Source organism: Myotis myotis, unplaced genomic scaffold (assembly GCF_014108235.1).
Source record: "Myotis myotis isolate mMyoMyo1 unplaced genomic scaffold, mMyoMyo1.p scaffold_m19_p_1, whole genome shotgun sequence".
Lineage (NCBI taxonomy): Eukaryota > Metazoa > Chordata > Mammalia > Chiroptera > Vespertilionidae > Myotis > Myotis myotis.
The window spans coordinates 171,872,735-171,897,854 of NW_023416313.1; the positions used below are offsets into that span (position 1 = coordinate 171,872,735).

The 25,120-nt window shown below is 37.3% G+C and overlaps 2 protein-coding genes across 2 annotated transcripts in view; both read right to left on the minus strand.

The window, feature by feature from the left end:
- The window catches only part of DNAAF4 (dynein axonemal assembly factor 4), a 79,734-nt gene that overhangs the window by 25,092 nt on the left and 29,522 nt on the right, over positions 1–25,120 (minus strand). The window contains exons 2-5 of the mRNA XM_036302205.1: positions 22,537–22,622; positions 8,154–8,580; positions 7,428–7,575; positions 4,672–4,805 (exon numbers count right to left, since the gene is read on the minus strand). Of these exons, the coding sequence (XP_036158098.1) occupies positions 4,672–4,805; positions 7,428–7,575; positions 8,154–8,276 (405 nt within the window). The 5' untranslated portion in view covers positions 8,277–8,580; positions 22,537–22,622. The remainder of the gene's footprint in view (positions 1–4,671; positions 4,806–7,427; positions 7,576–8,153; positions 8,581–22,536; positions 22,623–25,120) is intronic.
- Positions 19,475–25,120, minus strand: part of PYGO1 (pygopus family PHD finger 1) — a 35,328-nt gene continuing 29,682 nt past the window's right edge. Inside the window, exons 2-3 of the mRNA XM_036302220.1 lie at positions 22,537–22,622; positions 19,475–21,057 (exon numbers count right to left, since the gene is read on the minus strand). Coding sequence (XP_036158113.1) covers positions 19,933–21,057; positions 22,537–22,622 — 1,211 coding nt within the window. The 3' untranslated portion in view covers positions 19,475–19,932. The remainder of the gene's footprint in view (positions 21,058–22,536; positions 22,623–25,120) is intronic.

The following is a 25,120-nucleotide window of genomic DNA, read 5'->3' on the forward strand; positions in this document are numbered from 1 at the left end:
AAAAAGACCAAACAAAAAGTGATTTTTAATTTTATGTTTCATTAATTTACATTTAAATTAATATACATTTAAATAATACATCTGGCACAGCAAAAGAATGACAAGCTGGGACCAAGTTTCCTAGAAGCTACATTATTTTAAGACATAGAAATAACTTACTAGCTTGAAAACTATCCTGAAGAAGTGCTCTGTAACCCTCTTTTGGAAGATTGGCTATTTTCCTATTGAACTGTGTAGCACGGACTTTAAAATACATTTCACAGATTACTGAACAGGAGTTTCCTGTAGTCCCAGAATTGCACCTCGGGCCTAAACTAAGCACAAAAGATGCTAATTACTACGTGTTCAAAGAGCTGCCAATAGGTTGGGCCAGGAAGAATCTGCATGTAACCATGAGCCAGCTTTTGGTGCCTCACAACAGGGCATGATCACCAGTCAGTGTTAGCCAGAGGCAGCCACCACCTAAAAGGAGAAGATGACAACGTCACCCAGTATAATAATATGTTTGCCTTTCTTCCTTTCTTCCCCAACACATGGAACAAGGGAAAAGTCTGTGAAAAGTCAGAACACCCTCACTCTTCATAATCTCTGCAAGTGGACTGAATTTTGAAGTTTTAAAAACTGCTAAGACAGTCTTAATTACCAAAAAGGAGACTATTCTTGTAATCAAAAGAAACAGGAAAGTTCTGTTATTGTAGCCAATATGTAGTTAAGGGATATTTATACATATGTGATTTAATTTGTAATAAGCTAACTTAAAAACAAAAACAAAAATTGTATAACTCTTGAGGGAGTCAAGGGGAAGAGGGGGGACCAAGAAAGGCTTCACAGAGCATGTGACAGAAGAAACTAGAAAGAAGAGAAAAACCTGAGGAAGGTAATACCATAAAGCTACGATAAAAGGAACAGAGAGGCTATCTACATCAAAGAGAAACAAAGAAAGATGTTAAACAATCCCTGAAGTTCTCTTCTTTAAAAAAAATAATAATATGGGGTATATACCACATAAAGGAGGAATGTTTAGTAACAGAAAAACTCAAAAGGCTAGAAAAACAATCATCATACATGAAGAAACTGAATTTTAAGTTCTTTGTATTGCTCAAAAAAGGATGCCATAAAGTATGGGATATTAGCTTACTACAGACAGCAACTTTAACTAATAGGAGATGGATGAGTAATTCCTGAAGAGAAAGTCTGTATTTCTTTTAATTTAGAATGAATGGTTTATCAAGGCAATATTCTTTATAAACCAATTAGAGGCCTCATGGACAAAATTCGTGCAAGAGTAGGCCTTTGCAGCCCCGGCTGCTGGAACCCCGGAGGCTGCCTCGGGCCTCGCAACCCCGGCTTCGTCCGGAAGGTCGTGGGGTCAGTTGCTCTACTGTTCAGCCGTCAGGTCAATTTGTATATTATGTTTTTATTATTATAGATGTTACTTATAAACTATATGCAAAAATCCATAAATAAAATATTAGCACACTAATCTGAAGAAAGTATTAAATAATACATCTTGATCAAATAGGGTGTTTCTTATTTATGATACTAAGAAATCTAAAGGGAAAAACAACATGACCTCAGTACATGACAAAATATCAGTTGATACCTGAAACAACAGAAAAAATTTAGTTTGCTAAAAGAACCCATACAATGCCCAATTTCATGAAGAAGCATTGGAAATACTAGTAGCAACGTCACTAAGGCCAGTATGCCTACTATTTTCCTAGAGGTAACCTATACAATAGAATTTTTAAAGTAAGAAATATAAATATGGATTATAAGGAGATAGAACTGTCATTAGTTGCAAATAATATGATAGATTACCTAAAAGAACCAAAATAACAAACTGACAAACTATTGCAACCAGAAAGTAAGTTCAGCAAGGCATTCACTTACAAGATCAACTCATACAAACTCATAAAAACAAACTTACTTACAAACTGGCAATAAACAATAAGAAAAATATAGTGGAAAAATCATTCATTAGTAACTGCCAGAAAAGCTTTAAAAAGGCTAAGAATAAGCTTTATGAAATACTAGAGGTCTGGTGCATGAAATTCATGCACAGGTAGGGTCCCTAGGAATGGCCAGCGATCAGGGCCGATCAGGTTCCTCACCTCCTTGCCTCCTCCTTCCCTTGCTGCCCACCCATGTGCCACCACTGCACGGTTCCCCCCACCTCCCTGCCTCTCTGCCTCCTCCTTCCCTTACCGCCTACGTGCTGCCACGGAATGGTTCCCCTGCCTCCTGCCACCTCCTTCCCTTGCTCCCTCAGCGTACCGCCGCTGCCACCACTGGCCACCTGCCATGTTCTGCGCCGCCCCCTGGTGGTCAACACACGTCATAGCGAGTGATTAAACTCCCGGTCTCCTGGTCAAACTCCCGAGGGGACATTTTGCATATTAGCTTTTTATATATATAGATGAGCAAGTCTCATGTGTGTTAAATAATTTTGCTAGGGATATAAAGTAAGTCTGAAGAAATGGAAAATAAATGCCATGTTCCTGGAGGGAAATCTCATTATTGTAAATATGTAAATGGCAAATGAATCTCTAAAGTCAACATAAATCTAATCAAAATACCAAGAGGACTTCTTAGACTTCTGATAAATGTAAAATTCATTCGCAAAAGAAAATGTTCCAGTTTTATAGAGGCATGAAGAGGCTGGCAGTTCCCACCTACAAATATCCTATATAATAAAAGGCAAACAGACCAAACGGCGGAACGACCGGTCGCTATAATGCACACTGACCACTAGGGAGCAGATGCTCAATGCAGGAGCTTCCCCCTGGTGGTCAGTGTGCTCCCACAGGGGGAGTGCTGCTCAGCCAGAAGCCAGGCTCACGACTGACAAGCGCAGCGGCAGTGGCAGGAGCCTCTCCACCTCCGTGACAGCACTAAGAATGTCCAACTGCCGGCTTAGGCAGGGAGCGGTTCTAAGTCAGCAGTCAGACATCCCCCAAGGGCTCCTGGACTGCAAGAGGGCACAGGCTGGGCTGAGGGACTCCCCCCCGCAAGTGCACAAATTTTGTGCACCAGGCCTCTAGTCAAGTATAAAACTGGACAAATCTATCAAAAACAACCATTTCAAGGCACTGGAAGTTAACCAAAGACAGCCTGCAAATTGAGAAGTGTTTATTTTGGAAAACTGCAGAAGTTACAGGTAAGAACAGTGGGAGACAGTGCTCTCCTGCCTGAGGTTGCTCTCAACCACCAACTTCCAGCTAGAATAACAAGACTAGCAGTTAACAACATGAAGCTAGCAACAACAACAATAAAATAAAACTTAAAAAAAGAAGCTTTGTTGGCCAAAAGGGTGGACCCACTTCAGGGTGGGGCAGCCAAACCCTGTGCCTTTGGTGGATAAAAGCAGTAGACTTGGTTGGGAATGAATAAACAGGGAAAATTTGCAGTTGAGGTCTGAGGTTGTGTTCCTGGTTAGGGTAAGTGCCTGACTAGACAGAAAATTCACATAAAGATCATATAAATGAGAGAGCTACAGAAAATCTGTGATAAACTCACCATACAACCCTGGCTAAACAGAAAGCTACGTATTTATGGGGAAGACCTGAGGAAAACTGGCATAAAATGAAGCCAAGGAGGCATGAGAACTGGCTCCAACTTGAAAGGTATTCTCAAACCTACACATACATCAATTGGCAAAGGGTGGAGCCTTTACCACCTCTGCCCAAATCATTAGCTAACAACTAAGCTATACAGACAAAGGGAAGACCCTCTAAGGAAGCTAGTCTAAAAATTATGAACTAAAAACCTTAGCATAGACATCAGCAGCTGTATATCCAAGGGAGACTAGATTGGTTCCACAATTAAAGTCTATGCAAGTTACTAAAAAATACTTATGTATGTATGTATGTATGTATGTTAATCCTCACCCAAGGATATTTTTTCCATTGATTTTTCCAGAGAGTGGAAGAGAGGGTTAGAGACAGATACAGAGAGAGAAACATTGATGTGTGAGAGACACTGATTGGTTGCCTCCCCCATATACCCCAACCAGTGCTGGGGATCAACAGAGCCTGCAAAAGAGGTACACGCCCTTGACCAGAATCGAACCCAAGTCCCTTCAGTCCACAGGCAGACTCTCTGACCACTAAGCCAAACTGGCTAGACTGGGGTTTCTTTTTGGGGTGACGAAAATGTTCTAAAATTGATTGTGATGATGGCTGCACAACTCTAAACATACTAAAAACCAATGAGTTGTAAACTTTAAATGGGTGAATTGTATGGTGTGTGAATTATATCTCAAAAAAATATTGCTGATTGAAGCTTTAACTTGAAATCCTCAACAGTTAAAAAGATGTTAATTTGTCAATATTTAGTGTTTTTCTTGCTTTAAATTAGTGTGTTCATTAACCCAAGATTAAGAAAGAGGTAAAATACACCATGAAACCTTATCACTTCTGACTCCCCTGGAAATAGAAAATTCTCACTGAAACAAGTAAATCTATTTTATTCAACATTTATACCCTCAACTTTCATAAATATTTTCAGGAACACATGTAAGCAGTAGATAACTTATATAACTTAGTTATTAGTAAGTCCAATGACCAACGTATGAACCAAGAGGTGAGGAAGTATAGTGGTTAGGACTACTTATCCTTACATGTCTATTATCATCTCTTTAATAAGAGGACTTTTCTACTTGCAACTTACCTTCATCATGACATTTAGTGCATATTTTTGATCTTCCCGCCTTGCTGCAGCTTTTGCTTCTGTAGCTTCTTTTGCTCTTTCTTGTACTTTTAAAATAGATTTTTCTCTTATTTTTTGCATCGTCTCTTTGTCAACTAAAACATAAGGAATATCACTAAATTGGGATTCTGATAAATTTGTTTTATTTAGGAAAGAAATGCTTAAGATTATGACTCGGGATGATATATTTTTTGGACCCCACTTCACATGGAGAAGTGAAAATGTTTTTAATATTAAACTGGCCAAGAAGCTAACATTAAAATGTAAGCGAGTAACTGTATAGTAATTACTACAGAATAAGGGGGTAGGGGAGAATTTGAATGAGAGGAGGAATAACGGAGGGGGGTAATAAAAGGGGAAATGAGGGGGGTGGGGAGGGAGAGAGAGGGAACAGAGAGGCATAAGAGGGAAAGGATAGCAGAATGAGAGGGGATCAGAGAGGGAGAAGGAAAGGTAGAGGGAGGAGACAAGCTGAGGAGAAACACATATATCCTCCTCTCTGTTGAGAAAGCTATTTGCTTATAAACCTGATCACAATAAATCAGCACTATGAGGTCTAGAAAACAAATGAGTTGAGACTATCTGATATGATCAATCACCTTTACAAACATAAAAGGTAATTTACACATATGATGAGTACAGAGTCAGCCCTAGGAAAAATTATAAAATAACACGACTTGTTATACATAGAATTTTACCATTCACAATTATTTTTATGAGTTTTACACACAGGCTGCAACCCATTAGGGAGGGGGTAACTTACCTTAGGGGAAGTGGGATCAGGAAAGGAGCTAGCTAGACTTTGAGGGGCAAAAAAACAGAAGAAACTTGAGGGGAAAGGGTGACCTGGGGGAGAGTAGAGTGGAGGGAGGAGCGGGGATGAAACAGGTCCTAGGCAGGGGTTCCTAACCTTTTTGGTGAGGCAGATCCTTTGGCAGAATAGTTACAAGTAAAGCCTTATAGACCCCTCATAATATTTTTTAAAAAATATATATTTTTATTGATTTCAGAGAGGAATGGAGAAGGAGAGATAGAAACATCAATGATGAGAGAATCATTGATCAGCTGCCTCCTGCACACCACACACTGGGGATTGAGCCCCCAACCCGGGCATGTGCCCTGACCAGGAATCAAACCATGACGTCCTGGTTCATAGGTCGATGTTCAACCACTGAGCCATGCCGGACGGGCCATAATGTTTTTAAATGTATGAAATAGAAAACACAGGATTACAAAGAAAGATAATTACATTAAAACATTTACAAATATTAAAAAATACATCTGATATACTATTGCATGCTTCTTTATTAATGCATTAAATAATATATAGCAACAAGTCTAATGCTATAACTTCAAAGCAATGAGTATAAAAGACAGGTACCTGTGATATGAACATATTTGTGATTTTTGTTGATAGTGCTGCTGTTTGTTATCTACATTCACAATTGAAGGGAATTTTAAGTTTCAGTTAGAGGTAAGTAAAAGGTATGTAATTTTTATTCATGCAAGGTCTTGGCTGGAACTTAGGGCTAGAATTAGGTCTGGAGCCTCTCCTCAACTCTGCTCCTGCTTAGTGTCAGGGGGAAGACAATTGGATCAGCTACAGGAGCAGAAATAATGAAAAGAACATCAACTTTTCAAATAAAATGTTCCACATCTAAAAGAAATGAAAAGTGTATCAAGAAGGAAAAAATGAAACAAATATGTTTTGAATAATGAAGAAAATAGGCTTTACACTGGAGTTCCACAATACTTCATGTAAAAAAAAGTTTGTTAAAGAAATAATTTCACTAAATTGTAATCTGATTTCTGAAGTAAAAGTCAATGTTCATTATCTGTTATGTAAATTAATTTTATGACTGTTTTGACTAGTTTATATCTGAGGTTGGCAAACTATGGCCAAATCCAACCTGCTGTCTGTTTCTCTACAACACAAAAGCAAAGAATAACTTTTACATTTTTAAATAGTTGGGAAAAAACCCCTGTTATTTAATAATAATATTTTGTGACATATAAAATTAAATTCACATTTCAGGGTCAATAAATAGGTGTAGTCAACCTGACACTTACTAGTTGAGTGACCTTTGTCAATTACTAAACCCTCAGTGCCACAGCAGCCTTAAAAAGAGGCGGGCAGTGGGGTGTACCCAAGTGATAGGTTGTTATGAGGATTAGCAGATGTGTTAATGCCTGGTACAAAATAAGTGCTCACTAAAGGTCATATCCAGAAGGCCTTATCCACTGAATATGCAAGCCCACATTTTCTGCTTAAGAGTTATTGTTTTATTATCATTATTATTATTTTGTGGTTAATCCTCACTGGAGGACATTTTTTCCATTGATTTTTTTTTTGAGAGAGAGAATGGAAGGGAGGGGGAGAGACACATGGACTGGTTGCCTCCCACACACACCAGGACCCTACCGAGCCTGCCACCGAGGTCCCTGCCCTTGACCGGGAATCCACCCGGGACCCTTCAGTCTGCAGGCCGACGCTCTAACCACTGAGCAAAATAGGCCAGAGCAAGAGTAATTATTAATGTGCTCTAAGTTTTGAATCATTCAATTTTTAGGTTATTTAAGTGGCAGCTGAAGCACTATCTCATTCAAATCATGATCGTGTGCCTATTTTTTTTCTAGAAGAGCAACAGACTTGTTTCAAAAAGACAACTTTTTTCAAAGGTATAAAATATAAAAACATCTTTCAATAAAGAACTTACCACCTGACACAGAAAGGGCCTCCCACATGACGGCTTCTTTTTTATGTAAGGTGAAAACAATAGTATCATTCCCAATCTTGGCTTTGCTGCTCTCATCGTCAATGGGAGCATAGAGAAACACCTCAAATAAAAATGGAGCAAAGTTGACCTATTCAGAAGGGGAGGAAAGTTAATTTAGTTCCACAAATTAAAAACACAGCCGTTAAGAAATAGGTGATAGAGACCACAATCGTTTTTTCTTTTTAAAAATATTTTATTGATTTTTTTTACAGAGAAGGAGAGGGTTAGATAGAGAGTTAGGAACATTGATGAGAGAGAAACATCTCTCAGCTGCCTCCTGCTCGCCCCCTACTGGGAATGTGCCCGCAACCAAGGTACTTGCCCTTGACTGGAATGGAACCTGGGACCCTTCAGTTCGCAGGCCGACGCTCTATCCACTGAGCCATACCAGTTAGGGACACAATCATTTTTTTAAGTAAATGCTATAAATTTATTCCAGGTCGTGAAAGATTCGCCAGGCATATGTTGGAAGCTGTGCATAAAAATAATCTCTGACTCGATAGCATCTGGTGTTACCTGAGTGGAATTCCTTCGTTGCTGGTTTCAATGGTACTAACTTTTAGGGAGGCCATGTGCAAGGATGCGCCCGATGCGCGCGCACAGGGGCGCACTCGCGGAGCCTCGGGGCACACCCCCGGGCGCCGGCGGGCGCGCTCGCGCTCCTACCTTCAGGTAGTTTTCCGTGCAGAACACGTCCGCGTCCCTGACGCAGACGCCCCGGAGGGGCAGGGAGAGGAAGACCGCAGTCTCCGTCTGCTGCCAGCTGTACTCGCTGACCTGCAGGGGCATCCCGGGAGGCGGACCCAGCGAGAGGCCGCAGCAGCAGGTTGGGACTCGCACGGAGGCTCGGTTGCTAGGGAAGCCGGGGTTACCACGCGCAAGCCCTTCCGGGTCAGGCGGGGCCAAGGCGCCCAGAGTTCCCAGCGTGGCCCGGGCGCGCCCCTGCGACCCCGGCGCGCTCCCCTCCCGGCTGCCTGGGCGTCCTGGCGGGGTCCGTAGACCACTTCTTAGGGTCTCATTCCTTCCCTGAAGTCCGAGCGAATCTCCGAAGACTTGGGCCCACACCCGCTTAGGCAGGAAAAGAGCTTCTGGCCTGAAAGTGAAATAAAAAAGCGTGGGCTTACGGGGTGGAAAGCGTGACCCGCAAGAAGCAGGTGCGAGGCCCGCGCGCCTGGCAGCTCCGGCCTTTGGTGTGTCCTGATGGAGGCTGTGAGAGGTGGCACCCTTTGGTGTTCCATGTTTTGGACATTTCCTGGTCGAGGCTCTTACCTGTAGGATTGGAGTCCTTCAAATCCTATCCACTGCCAGGCCACCAAAAGCATGTAAAGTGGGTTTCGATCCAGGTTTGAGAACTGGGGAGACATGATCCCATGACTCACCTGACAAATGCGTGGCTGCAGCTCAACCGCAGGATAAGTTGAATTCACAGGGATACATTTACTATTGCTTAAGGCGGGAGACTAGAACTGCAGCGCTAGGAGGAAATGCAGGGATCATATATGTAGTCATAGGACATTCTGGAATCCTAGATCTATGCACCACTTACCCCATTGCCACCGAGATCAGCGGCAGAACCTCAAGGGAGATCCTGATCTCTTCATTCCCTGGGCTGCTTTCTGTGGGTCCGGTTTATAGACTAGTATTACTGGGCTCTGATGTTAAAAACATCGAATTTACATGAAAATGAGGCACTTGTTACCTAATTAAGGAAAATTGACTAAAATTTTTTAATTAGCCATCTAAAGCTTTGGATTTTAAACTTTTTACTTTTGGAGGCTTAACACAGATTTCAAAGGTCTTGAAAAATTCCTTGAGGAACGTTTAGAAGCAATAGACTTGGGGAGAAAAAAAACATCATCTTTTTCCCCAAACAGGCCACCCCCTCACTACCTTTCTCAAATATGTCAGTGGGTCATCATCTCAAGGTTCTGTAACTTTCAACACTGGGGCCACCTTAGACTTCTTTTCCCTTGTCCCCCTAAGTGCAAAAATCTATGAATCAATCCATATTTTCTTTTTTCATGTTATTTTTTGTGGCTTTTCCTCCCACCCTTCCGTTCTATTCCTACTTTTACCATTTTATTTCAAACTCTCCTGTGTCTTTAAAAGACAAGGTTTATGTATTCCTATTATATAAAGTTTAATTTATTTATTTTAGAGAGAGAGAGAAGGGGAGAGAGAAACATCACTTTGTTGTCACACTTTATGCATTCATTCATTGCTGATTGTATGTGTGCTGACCAAAGACTGAACCTGAAACCTTGGGGTATCAGGACGATGCTCTAACCAACTGAGCTACCCAGCCAGGGCAATATATAAAATTCAAAGTCTAGATTCTCCCACTATATAAAAACACAAGGGATGTAATGTATCTATGAAAGATAATAAAAGCCCTAGCCGGTTTGGCTCGGTGGATAGAGCGTCAGCCTGCGGACTGAAGGGTCCCAGGTTCGATTCCGGTCAAGGGCATGTACCTGGGTTGCGGGCACATCCCCAGTGGGGAGTGTGCAGGAGGCGGCTGATCGATGTTTCTCTCTCATCTATGTTTCTAACTCTCTATCTCTCTCCCTTCCTCTCTGTAAAAAGTCAATAAAATATATATATTAAAAAAAAAAGAAAGATAATAAAAAATATGAGCTTTGTCTTTTGCCCTACCAGCCCCAGCAGCCCTTATTCCCATTAACCCCCCCCCTTTTTTTTATTTCTTCATTACATGAATTCCCTAACATACTTTAAGAGTTTACTTATTTTGTGTCTTTACAATAAAAATCTGGAGTGGTGGTTGTTTGATTTACTGCTACAGCATCTAGTACAGTGCCTGATACATTAAACAAATTCAATAAATGTTAAATGAATGCATACTTGTTAAGTTTCATAATGTTTATTTTTACTCTCTAGTTTACCTTTCAGGATCCTGAAACATACTTAAAGTCTTTTTCAGGCTATTTTTGTTATTTTCCTCTTGAGTGGATTGAAATTTTAGATGTACCCCCCTACCTCCTGCCCCGCAACCCTCCCCGGCCTTCCTGCTGCAGTTTGACAATCTGTTTGAGGCAGCTCTGCCTCTGTATCTATTATTGTTCAAAAGTTTATAATGGTCTCTATTATCCATGAATGAGTGAGATCATGTGGTATTTTTCCTTCATTGACTGGCTTATTTCACTTAGCATAATGCTCTCCAGTTCCATCCATGACGTTGCAAATGGTAAGAGTTCCTTCCTTTTTAGAGCAGCATAGTATTCCATCGTGTAGATGTACCACAGTTTTCTAATCCATTCATCTACTGATGGGCACTTAGGCTGTTTCCAGATCTTAGCTATGGTGAATTGTGCTGCTATGAACATAGGGGTGCATATATCCTTTCTGATTGGTGTTTCTGGTTTCTTGGGATATATTCCTAGAAGTGGGATCACAGGGTCAAATGGGAGTTCCATTTTCAGTTTTTTAAGGAAACTCCATACTGTCTTCCATAGTGGCTGCACCAGTAATTTAAAAGATGTTGGTTGGCTGTTTTTCTCATCATCAGGTTTCTTCGTATGTTTTGAAATTTTTATTAACAGTGGGTTTTTGCCTTTCATTTAGTTTTCTTTCTTTCTTCTGGGTTCATCCTATTCTTTCTAGCAGTTTTAAGTTGCCTTCAACTTGTGTCCTAGGGGCCCCAATTCAACCAAGTGTAATATGCTAATTAACTGTTTCAATTCTTTGGTGATTTACAAATCACCAGATTTGTGGCTTTATTATTCCTGTCCAGTGTTTGTTTTATATTTTATTTCCTATTTTTTCCCTTCCTCTACTTTCCTTAGGATCTTTTATCCTCTTGAGATAAATTCTTAGCTCATTGTATTTTAGACTTAAAAACTGTCTAATGCTATACATTTCCTTTTCGGTGTTACATTACTGTATATCATCAGTTTTGTAATGTAGTAGCACTTTTAAGACCTCATTACCCTGCCAGATTAGAACTTCTTACTGCAAATTTCTGTCTGGACCCAGAGTCATGCAGGTTGCTACTTCTGCATGGGTTTTGCCTTCTTCCTATACTTCTTGTCCTTGGATATACTTATGTTGGTTTTGAGCCCAATTTTAGTTTAAATTATAGATGCCTTGGAGCGTCAATTCACAATGTTATTTGATCAGAAGTCTCTGTACATTTTTTTCTCTCTCCGACAGCAGATAAGATACACACATTTTTATTGATTTTTTTCCTTCCATATGTGTAAATAGAACTTCAATGCAGTCCAATTTTATCTTGATGTAATTTTATCTTATTGGCACTTCTATACCCCTAAAGCCAAGTTGTATCAATTGGCACTTTCACATTTTATGTAGTCTCTTTTCATGTGAGACTCAAGGCACTTGATGGTTGCTTCAACAAACTTTGAAGGTCTTTTGACAGCCTAATTTTGTCATTCAAGCACGTCTATTCTTAGTATTGCTACAATGGTGTCTCTGCTTCAGGGATAGTTACTAAGCTGCTGAGATTGTGGAACTCCTCTCCAATTAATTTTCTATTAACAAAACTTCAGTCCTAATTTGTTAAAATAGAGATGTGTTATGTTCACATTTTCTTAAGGAATCTCAGGACTCAATGTTATATATAAGCAGTGTGGCAGGGGGTGGGGGTGGGTATGTGTATAGAAAGGCCTGCCCAAACATATTGTTTTGTTCCTTGGTATAAAATTAAATTCCTGGAAAATTGTAGGTTATTGTTCTGCTTAATGTTTCTTGAGATATTTCCCACCTAAAGCAAAAATTGTTACGTTTACTTGTCTGATGAAAATTAAGCAATTAAAAAAGTTATTTTTCTTTAAAAACTAGCTTTATTTAAAGAATCTGAAGCATAACACTGTAAGAAACAAACTTACAATACATATTGTTCAAGAAAGCCTGCCATACATAATTTCTACTAATAGGTCTAAGTACTGGATAAATAACATTCTTTATACAATGCACAAATGACATTTAGCATGATCCCTGAAAAGAATGACCAACAATAACGTGAGCTCTTTTGAGAGTAAAACCTCTACTTACCTTACTAATCTACAGAATAAAAAACTACAATGTAAACATAAACAGATGAACAAAAATAGAGCCAGAGACAGAGAAACACCAAACAGAACAGACCTCAGAGGGAAGGCAGTGGAGGGAGGAGTGGGGGGGGGGGGGGGGAGTAAGAGATCAACCAAAGGACTTGTATGCATGCATATAAGCATAACCAATGGACAGGGACACTGGGGCAGTGGGGGATTGTCCTGGGGGGTGGGAGTGGCCAGGGAGGGGTTGGTGGGGGAAAAAAGGAGACACATGTAATACTTTAAACAATAAAATACACACACAAAAAAACCCTACAATGTAGAAGATGAATTAAACTCCAATTTTAAATTCTTGCATGGTGTTTAAGAAGAAAAAGAGATCAGAAGGAGGAAATTGTAAGGGTTAAGTATCTTTAAAAGAAAAAGGACGAGTTGGCTTACCACTATTTATAGTAATTATTAAAAAGTAATTGAGATTTGAGAATTATTTGGTTTAATACTTGGAAGCCCTTAGACACTCAAACTATCCATTAACTGCTATATTCTATCAGTTACCAAGCCAATTTTATTTATCCGAAAACTGTAGCCTATACATTAACCTCATAAAGAAAATAAACAATATGCGAATAACCTAGTCACTTCATAGTTTAAATTTTTCCACAAAGCAATTCATGAATCACTTAATACTAATACTTCTTTAAACCTATGTTTTAAATATAAACAGACCCATGTGAAAACACCAGAAAAAAAATTCCTAACATGCAATGCTAAACTTTTAACACAAAAAATAGACCCATGAAAGCACTGGGTATTCAAGTAAAATATAATGGAATTATACAGTATGGCATCTGGCATTTAAAAAAATACTAAGAACTGAATCAGATTTATTGCTATGTCAATATTAGCAATACTTGACAATAAAATGTACAAAATATACCACAACAATCATGCCAAAAAAATGATGTATAGAGATATCATAACATAGCATAGGTAGACATTTATCTTGCTATATACATCACTGACATAGTAAAAACTTATTAATTCAGGATAGTTTGAATGGATAAAAGTTTTAAAATTTGAATATTTTAAAGATATGCAGTTTAAGCACTCACAAGCATTCTTTTTCTTTCAAGCATATAATTTCAAATATACGTATTTGCATTGGCCAAGTATTACCTATTGTAATTCGTTTGGGTACTTGTTTGCATGACAAAAGTACTTGTAAACTAATATTCATAAAGAAATACACCTAAAAAGCTTAAACATTTTTCAAAATTAAACATTTTTCTTTAAAATTTTGACTCCTACTAACAAATCTTTTCATTAGATAGTCCAAAGTAAACACCAATCAAAAGTCCTTGTATCAATGGATACAAATTCTAAGTAAATTAGAGGAGTTTCATGGTAACACAGGCATACCTCCTTTTATTGTGCTTTGTTTTATTGCCTTATAGATACTGCATATTTTTACAAATTGAAGGTTTGTGGCAACTCAGTGTTGAGCCAGTCTATTGGCACCATTTTCCCAATAGGCTCAGACGATAGCATTTTTAAAACAATAAAGCATTTTTAATTGAAGTATGTACATTGTTTTTCAGACGTTATTGCACACTCCGTAGACTACAGTATAGTGTCAACATAACTTTTATATGTACTGGGAAACAAAAAAAATTTGCCTGAGTCACTTCAGTGTGACATTCACTTTATTGTATGGTCTGGAATGGGATTTGCAATATCTCTGAGGTATGCCTACAGTTTCTTAATAAATAAAGATTAGTATTAGGTTAGTATGTTGGTTATGGTGGAGTGAATGATATATCTTTTGGTTGAAAGATATCAGATTCAGTTCACAGACTAGTATATAATTTTAATGGTATGGGGTGAAAATATCCTAATATGCACTGTCAACTCTTTAATAAGTTATAACTGTAAAAGTAAGATAAAAATTTTAAGAAGTATTTATTGTATTATGAGTGTTATGAGTTGCTAATATCAAATTTTATCTCTCCTATTTCAAAGATATCAGGCCATCTATTCCATAAATATTGATGTTTCACATACTTCATAGAGTAGCTTAAACATAACAGCATAAGAAATAGTATTACATAGTAATTTCCTTTGCCATAGGAATAAATGTTGGACAAAGTCTGGAAACATTTTATTTTCCAATTTGAATTACAGTAATTTTGCAACAGACCACAGCACTAGTGCATGTGTTACTTTAGATGCTCTATGAACAAAACAAAAAATTACTGCAAAAATACATGTCACCAATGTGGAACACACTCAGATTTGTATAAAAGTACTGAACTAATATCCCAAAAAGAGGTATATGTAAACAGTACATAAGGAAGAAATAGTTTTAATATGAAACAGTCATTTAAGTCACATACATCATGATAAGAAGCAGGACTTTCTTTTATAAGATATTTTAACTAACAGGCAACATCATCTACCTCATCTACAGAACAAGAAAGTACAGGTATTTAGAATACATTTTAATATAATTGCAAGTAATTTGACAAACTATGACAAAGATGAAACTTATCCATTGGGATTGATGAAAAATTTTCAATGAAATACAGGCAGTTTCTGATGTATTAATGTCTGGCATATAGATAGCCACTTTCTTCCCTTCATTTCCCTTAAGACGACTTGTCTTGGGAGATGTTAATGCCATCCCTAGCCTCTTTACTCAAAGGGTGCCTCTAAACTCCCATCACTGTACCAAGAGTCAGAAAAATGCAGGTGTGACTTCCATACTGCTCTGTTGGTTAAATGGAATACAGAAAAAGGTGACATTCTAATATTTACAAATGGGAAGAAAACCTCTGAGTTCAGAGAAGTAGAAGAAAGGAAACTTTTTAAATCCCAACAATCTAAAGGAAATTGGGAAATATTCTCAAGAAAGTATCACCAATTCGACAAAAATACTGCTTTCTATGGTGCCTGAAATGTGATCATTTTGTTTGAAATCTTTGATATTAGATAAAAATTTATTCCGAATAAACACCCTTAGAAAAAAAAAGAAATTTAATTCCACTTTCTTCATGATCTTCATTCACACATCCTGGGAGAACACCTTTCCCTTAAAATCTAGTCAAGCACAGCCACACAAAGAAATGGGAATTCTGATTGGAGGAAAGATACGAAATTCTGAAGCACAGAGCATCCAGGAAGGGAAAAGGCAAGGTGGCTTCTATCGCATCCCAGAGAGTGTAGGATAGTAAGAGGACAACTGGGAAACACATCAAAGACCTTAACCTTCCTGAATCACATCAGGAAAAAGGAAAGACCTCTGCTTCTTTTTCCCACCTATACCGATTGGTTCCCTAAAGAAGCTGAGTGCGCAGCATGATACTACTGGTTAACTACATCATGCTTTAATAAGCCTTTACGAGCTTCCCTAAGAATCTAATTATCTTATAGAGAGTTCTAAACCACTATTTTCAAATAAACTTTGGGAGCCTCAATACTTTTAAAATTTTTAATTAAAAAAATCTAAAATAGCCTAAATGTTCATGCATCTGAGACCTCTATGCACTGCAAAAACCCCAAAAACTAATTAGAGCTCCCTTTTCATTGTTTATATATTTTTTTACAACTAAATACAATCACTATAGTACATTGGACAATAAGTACTAGCACTCTTAATTTGTTTAAGATGAACAAGTTGGAAAGAATATTGGATAAAGACTCCTAATACTTATTTGGATGACTAAAGCTGGCAGATTTAATGGTGACCCATACTACTGAGTTTTTTCTCCTATCACTAGTCAGAGTCTAAAAAAGAAAACAAAACAAATAAAATCCCAAAACACCCCAAAATTGGATTTCTTTATATTGTGTTAATTTATGAATAAGCACTATTACAAGAAAATCTTCAGTTATATGCATATAAACTCCTAATTTGGATAACAAGAATCATAATAGCAATACTCTAAAATATTTCACACAAAAGGAAAGCACTGATCACAAATCTAAATTCTAAGCACTCTATCTGAAGAATTATTTTTCTTTTATAAGCTAAGCTGTTTCAGTATTAGTCCAGTAGCATCTAGAAGCAAGTGCACAGGAAGGCTAGTGAAATTAACAAAGCAAATTATCAGAAAGGAACTGATGATGCTTTAGAACTTTCTATCAGTAACCTAGCCTTGGGGGGAGAGCCTAACTGTTGCTGGTTAGCCAGGTTGAACTTTGGCAAACAAGAATGTAGGAGAACTTCCAAGATTTCCTGCCCGCATGTGCTCGCATGTGCGTGTGCATGTGCGCGTGTGTGATGGTAATGAGGCCTTTAAGTGAAGGAAAATAATTACAACAAAAATGTGCAATGCTACAGGAAGAATATTTCACCTATGTACATTTCTTTCTGCCACTGAATATTTTTAAATGTTTAGGGCAGCTCATCGCTTGTCCTAAAAAAGCCACACCAAGTTGTGTAACAGCCTTCTTTGGGTCAAATTGGACAAATTACTATCTGGCCATTCTTATAGTTCATCACTTTTCCTACCAAAAAGTATCTAGATAATTTTTGACTTAGTATTGTGCAGAGACAAAGGTAGAACTCATAAGAAAATTAATGCAAATACATGAAAACATTCATCAGCTATGATTATAGTTTGCCTATGATTCACTGTCAGAATCAACCACTGGTTTTTCTTTTTAATAATTACAGATCCTTATTTAAATAAGGTACTCTGGAGACCTAAATACCTGAAGAAAAATCCACTTATAAGATTTTAAAGACAACTACTTGGAAATGGATAATGAAATAATTGCATTACAAATCAAGTACCTTTTGGCTAACTAGGGAGTGGTGGTTTCATTTTTACAAAACAACTAACTATTGAAACTGTAAGCAACAGAGGGTTAAGACTGCATAATCAGTTTTAGCAATGAGCACAACTCAAGTACTACCATGTAAGTGTTAATTCCTGCAAACATTGGAAGGTTCTATAAATATCTATCTAACTGCATTCAGTCATAAAGAAAATCATGACCTGATGCTAGTACTGAGCATATAGCATGCAGTGCATCATGTCTTAAAATCAGCACTCACTAGGATTTCAAGAACAACATAATTAAGTCCTTAAATATTTAGAAAAATTTCTATCTCTAACAAAAGCTACAGTGTAAGCACACAGGGATCTTCAAGTATGCTACTGAACACATCAAATCTCAGAGTCAGCCAAAAATACTGCATTTCAACTTGACTGTTTCAACTGGTAAAGTTTTCACACAAAGTAGTACCTATTATTAGAGTCTATTTCATTTCCTAAAACTGTAAAGATAGGTTATTTTACAACTACTGAAAATATTTTGTATTCACTTCTAACTAGTCACAGGTAAATGGAGAAAAACTTACATTACCTTGTACCATATGAAACTGCTGTTTTTATAGGTCAAAATTTAAATACTGTATATAAAAATAAATTTTATTCAATCAAAATATGCACCATGAGAATTAATAATTTTCTTCTAATAGGATATTAAACATTTCATTTTTATAAAAGTCACCATTTGTTAGGCTGTTTAAAATGTCCAAATTCTCCAATTACTTCTTCTCAATTGGAAAATATGTTATTTCTTAGAAAAAGCTCCAAATGATGAAAACGATGGTAATTCATTGTATAAAGGCCTGGTGACTAAGATGGATGTGATAGAATAGCCCAATTCAGCTAACTTTGCTTTAGTAGCTTTTGACACATGAGGTCAAGTGCTGTCACATAAAAGTGTGGGTTCATGTTTATTAACCACAGGATCATTTTAAAATCAGATTTTTCAGGCCTAAAATTAATTTCTTGGCAATAGGCTGCTGCTGTCATTTCACCAGGGTTTAAATAGTAGTAATTCAGTATTCCTTTCACGTCACCATATGGTCTTCAGAATTTTCTTGGTGATGACGCAAGTTTGGGAGCTTCACCAACACCCAACCATTGTATAAATTACTATGAACTGTCACAGTATCCTTGTTTCCTTTTTCTGGTCACAGGTTATGTTCCACTCCAAACTGGGTTTCTGCTGAATCTTAATGAGTAGACCTCCAACTGTCTCCATTCTGTATCATCTTTCAAGAAGATACTCTCAGGTCCATTTTACACTTTCCCACGTCATAGCAAAAACTGTCTCTTGCAAGGACTTGTTGTTTGTAAATTAGCTTTCACCGTGGCTCTTAATTGAGCTTTGCTTAAAATGGATTTTGATCTCCCTTGAGGCACCATTCTGAATTCAGATCCCCAGAACAAGATTTTTCAAATAATCAATGAATATGTCTTCCGCCAGCAAAGTGCTCTAATGCCAAATTTATGTTTCTACCACTTTTATTTGCAATATGTCTCAGTTTGAAATCATGTGTTAAAAAGTATTCACAATTCTCCTGAGGATACCATATTATTTATTTCTCTGGAAAACAGTAACAACCAGTAATTAAAAAAAATGAAAGAGAGGAAAGCATAATACTGTTACAATTCTAAATGCCACAACTAAAAACAAACATTATATCAACTCTAGTAACTGAAGTCAATTTTCAAGTGATCGAATAATAGCAGTTTCATGTGGTACAATCTACAAGTTAATCCACAAATACTTACTGAGCATCTTCTATATGCTAACATATGTCTCATATCTGTACAAACATATCCTGAACAGACTGACTTGAAACATGAAAGTCACTAGTTTCAAGAACTCTAGTTAGGGAGGAATCAGGTGTCATATGCTATTATTTTTAAAAACATCCATTAAATGTATGCTTTCTTCCATAATATAGCTACACATATTATTTTTTCTGAAAACACATTACATGGATGCCCGGCTGGTGTGGCTCAGTGGTTGAGCATCGACCTATGAACTAGTTCGATTCCTGGTCAGGGCACATGCCCAGGTTGTGGGCTCGATCCCTAGCAGGGGGCATGCAGTAAGCAGCTGATCAATGATTCTTTCTCATCATTGATGTTTCTATCTTTCTCCCTCTCTGAAATAAATAAAAATATATTTTTAAAACACCACGTTAAATGGATCCTCAAAAATATTTTTGAACTAAATGTTTAATGTGATATCACCAAAGTTCAGCATTGAAATGTTCACTTTTCACTGGTTCTAACTTTTAAGTCAAAACTTGCCTACATTTGCTACATATTATTTTGAAGCTTCAAGAGGCTTTTATGATTAACAACAACTAACATTTATTTGTAAAATACTTTCTAAAGCACCCCCATATATATTATCCTAGATAGCAAACTTAGATAATACAAAATTTGCACTAGTAATGAAGTGGAATATTAATAAAAACTAAAAGGTAAATCATCTTTTTTGCATGTGCATTTAAAAAAAATATTGTAAAACATTAAAATCGTGTGTCAATGAACCTCTGTAACACACAGGGAAAAAAAACCCACTTTAGTTAATGCCTGTGATTAAGCATCACTGCCCACTGCAGGTGGGCCAAACGTTTCTCTAGTGCGCATTAACTGGACATCTTTATCAGCCATGCAGGTATCACAGCCCCACACTGCTGATGCTTCTGCAGTTAGCAGGCCATAAGCTGTTTCAGTCATTCCAGTGCAGATCCGATGAAACCATTTCTGACAGGAGGCTTCACATAAGATGGCATCCTGATCATCATTCACTTCATTCGTACAAATTCCACAAGGATACACTGGGTCGGAAGAAGAATGACCACGACGGCTTGGGTGAAGAGAGGATTTATTGCTTTTTTCAGTGGTGCATGTGTCTGTTGCACCTCTAGGTTGTCGTGGCTTATTCTGTGTCCCATTCGCATGGCTGTTGTTTGTAGCTTCAGCGCTACTTGAACGGCTATTCTCTTGATTTACTGCATTGTTTCGATTAACATTTTTTAATTCAATATTACTCTGATTCACCGTGTCATCCATATTTAAGTGAGGTGGTTGAGCAGAGGAATTTTGATTAGTGCTTTTGGTTGATCCTTGATTAAAATCTTGTTTTGGGGGTGGCGCTTTTGCTTGACCAAAAGTATTTGGGGGAGGAATAAAAGAATGATTAGATTCTAATGGAGAAGCAAAATTTGAATTATTTCCAGGAATAAAGTTAGATGCCAAGTCAGGATTAGATACTTGGCCAGCATTCTGTGGAGGAATCTGGTTGAAGTTTTCAGCAGGATTTTGTCTAAAATGTTGATTAGGCATATTAACATTCTGACTTAGTGCATTATTATAAGATGGATTTCCAAAATTTGAATTATCATGTGGCCCAAAGTTAAAAGCGTGAGGTCGATTAAAACCCAGGCCCAGAGGATTCTGAGGAAATGGGTGTGGTTGATTCCTGAGCGAGTAAGGAGCACAGTATGGGGAAGACATTCTTGGAGGAACGTGAGGTGGCATTCTGAATGTGCTGTAGCCTCCAAAACCAGGATACCCAGGGCCAAGATATGGATTTGATGAAGGTAGTGGTTTATAGGAAATAGTATTATAGTTGTCATCAAATGGATTAGCAGCCACTAGATGGTCAGAGTTTGGATTCGGTGGCGGAGCATACTCAGACAATGGAGGAAAAGAAGGCCCCTAAAATGAGAATGTTAAGTAAAATACATGTTTTTGATCAAAGCAGTCATTAAAATCATCCTGTTATAAAATCTTAACACTTATGAACTTAGTTTTGGTAAAGTTTCGCTTACAGTGTTATGAATATTTAATTCTTCACTTGTAAATTCCAAATATTTATATGTAATTATATTTAATAATAAAATGTATAGGCTTCTTTCATTTAGAAAAGGAAATAATGCTTTTCTGAGCATGAATCCATTGTTACTTCAAACTCCAAAAGTATTTAAATTTTAAAAGAAGATTCATTACCATAATTTTCATTTAACATACTTGCTTATAACTCTAGGACAGTGATGGCGAACCTTTTGAGCTCGGCATGTCAGCATTTTGAAAAACCCTAACTTAACTCTGGTGCCGTGTCATATATAGAAATTTTTTGATATTTGCAACCATAGTAAAACAAAGATGTATATTTTTGATATTTATTTTATATATTTAAATGCCATTTAACAAAGAAAAATCAACCCAAAAAATGAGTTCGCGCGTCACCTCTGACACAGTTGTCATAGGTTCGCCATCACTGCTCTAGAATCTTTCCCTTAAAATTTTAACTAAAAATACTTCTTATACCCCTAAATAACCATAAAATTAAATAATAAACAGGATCTAAATGTTTTTCTAGCTTAAACTTTAAGAAATAGCTATTAACTTATCCCCAAAGCTCTAGGCTGCAGAATAGAAAAATAAAGTACCAGATTTAGTCACACTACAAGGTTAAAAGATGGTGGCCAAAATAGAAAAAAGTCATCTGTACATACATTATCCTTATTCACAATCTTTATCATAAAAATAATGCTTCAAATTTATAGAGAATAAACCCTGCAAAGCCTTGATTGCTTATTACAACCACAGGTTATAGACAAAAGATATCTCCACCATGATTACTTCATGATACACACATGCTACTGAATTATTATAATAGTTGAACATTGTTACTTCAGGTTAAACTTGTCTCCATATATGTCTTGCAATAGAACTATGGACATCTATATCTTTAAAATTAGACTTAAGAATAAGCATTTTAATTTTTCTGTCTACATTTCCCGCTTGCAATATACACTCTCTAGGCCTATAATTCTGCAATAGCCATTAGCTGCAGAGAAAAAAAAAATTCATTGCAGAATTCACTATTAGTTTCTGAATGAAGATAGAAAACAAAAACCATGACCAAATTTAATTTTTTCTTCTTTAAACTTTATAAAAACCTGATTTGAGAGAGAGAAAAAAACATGTATTTGTTGTTCCATCCATTCATGCATTCATTGCTTCATGTATGTGCCCTGACCAGGGATTGCACCTGCAACCTAGGTAGACCAGGACGATGCTCTAACCAACTGAGCAACCTAGCCAGGGCCCCATGACCAAATTTCAATTTACCTCAACAGCCTGATCATATCAGTGAAGAAAAGCTGCAATTATAAGAAAATGTCAATTTACCTGTGTATTTGTCTTCCTTTTTTTCTTATCTGGGCTTCCTAGTTGTACACCTGGTCCTCCTAACCCATCCAGTCCACTATCACCACCTAAAAAGAAATAAAATCTAGATAATATTTCCATTTGTATGTGAAATCATTTTATATACATCATAGCAATATCCTATATAATAAAAGGCTAATATGCAAATTGTCCCCTCAACCAGGCGTTCGAAGGGGAGTTCAGCCAGGAGTTCAACCAGGGGGAGGGGCTGGCCAACCAACTGCTGGTGATACCTCCCCCCACCCCCCGCCCATCACCCCACCCTTGATCACTCCCCACATCCCAATTGGGGGTGGGGCTGGCCAGACCCCACCTGTGCAAAGATTCATGCACCAAGCCTCTAGTCTATTATAATTACCTATTTACATAGTTTCTACTTTTGTTAGATAAAAGCAATACTAAATTTTTATTATCTTTGTTCTTTGAAAAGTCTTCCCCATAATTCCAGCCTGAAACAGTCATTCACTCTACCTCCATAGTATTTTTGTTACTCTTTCAGTGAAAAAGAAAGTGTCCGTCCTGACTTTAAATCTTCAGTCATCTGATTCCCTGTCCCTGAGGTAACCACTATTACTAGATTCTGGTCAATCTTTGGAAAGATAATCCAGATAAATTCCAGTATAATATAGGGGTAGGTTAACTGTAACATTCTTTTGAGTTAATAAAGCTATTGTAATAATCATAACCTGCATATCTTTTTCCATACGAACAATTATAAACCTCCTCTTGCCCACCCCTGTATCTTTAAAAAAAAACCCACATTTTTATTTATTTCAGAGAGGAAGGAAGAGGGAGAGAGAGAGATAAAAACATCAATGATGAGAGAGAATCATTGATCGGCTGCCTCCTGCACAGCCCCTACTAGGATTGACCCCACAACCCAGACATGTGCCCTGACCAGGAATCAAACCATGACCTCCTACTTCAGTGATGGTGAACCTTTTGAGCTCGGCATGTCAGCATTTTGAAAAACCCTAACTTAACTCTGGTGCCGTGTCACATATAGAAATTTTTTGATATTTGCAACCATAGTAAAACAAAGACTTATATTTTTGATATTTATTTTATATATTTAAATGCCATTTAACAAAGAAAAATCAACCCAAAAAATGAGTTTGCGTGTCACCTCTGACACGCGTGTCATAGGTTCGTCATCACTGTCCTAGTTCATAAGTTGCTGCTCTATCCACTGAGACAAACTGGCTAGGGCCACTCCTGTATCTTTTTGGTTACATATGGACACAAATGATGGTATGCACGCTATACACAATGAACTATACCTGTTTTCTTATTACATATAGAACTGCTCCATTCTCTAATACCTGGATATTTCATAGTATGATTTTATACCATAATTCATTAAACTGGTCCCTCCCCCACTAATATCTGGGTTGTTTCCAAATCTTTGCTTTTCTGGAATGAAAATCCATGTATAAATGTCTTTATATACAAATCATTTCTAGAATTGTAATTATGGTATACCAAGGCAAAACCTTAACTGAATTTAAGAGAGTAAAAAAAGTTTATCAATGAAAATTTTCCCATTAAAAAAAAACATTATGGAGAATTCCAAACATATACAAAAGTAGATAAAAGAATACAATTATGTATACACATATACAAATACACAATTGTAATAGGTTAGTAAATAAATCCAATGAATTGACAGGTAATAGAGAAGACCTGATCATATATGTGGATTCTGTGAAAGGGCTATTTAAACTGAGACCTAAAGTATAAAAATCTTTCATGTGAAGAGCAGAAGGAAGAGTCTCTAGGCAGACAGAACAGCATGTGTAAAAATTATTAAGTAGAAAGGAGCTTTATGTGTTTGAAAAACTTGTAAGAGGTGTTTTAAGGGATAATGGAGAATACCTCTTGAAGAGATAGGCAGGGACCAGATCATTTTAGATTGTTATGGACTGAATGTCTGCCCCCATCCCCCCTAATTTATATGTTGAAGCCCTGACCAAATGTGTAGTTTTTGGAGGTGGAGCCTTTGGAAGGTACTTAGGGTTACATTAGGTCATCCCCCCAGGTGCACACACCAAGGACAAGCCATGTGAAGATACAGCAAGAAGGTGGGCAACTGCAAGCCAAGAAGAGAGCACTCAGCAGGAACTGAACTGGCTGGCACTTTAATCTTGGACTTCCCAGCTTCCAGACTATAAGAAAATAAATTTATGTTGTTTAAGCCACCAGTCTACGGTATTTTGTTATGGCAGCTCAAGCAGACTAAGAACCTTATAGCTTATGATAAGAACTTTGGATTGTATTTGAAGAACAATGGTTGACCATTTAAGGATTTTGAGCAGGAAAGTGATATGATTTATGTTTTTTAAAAGATTACACTAGCAGCTGTGTTAAGAATAAATTGGTGATGAGACAGGGGTAGAATCAGGAGACCAGTAATGATATCTTTATAAGAGTAGTCCAAATGGTACTTGTCAATAAAGAGACAGTGTGTTGGAGATAGTTTTCCATATAACAAAATAAAAGCAGCCATTTAGAGAAGCTTAAATAACATAGGTGAAACCTATGACAG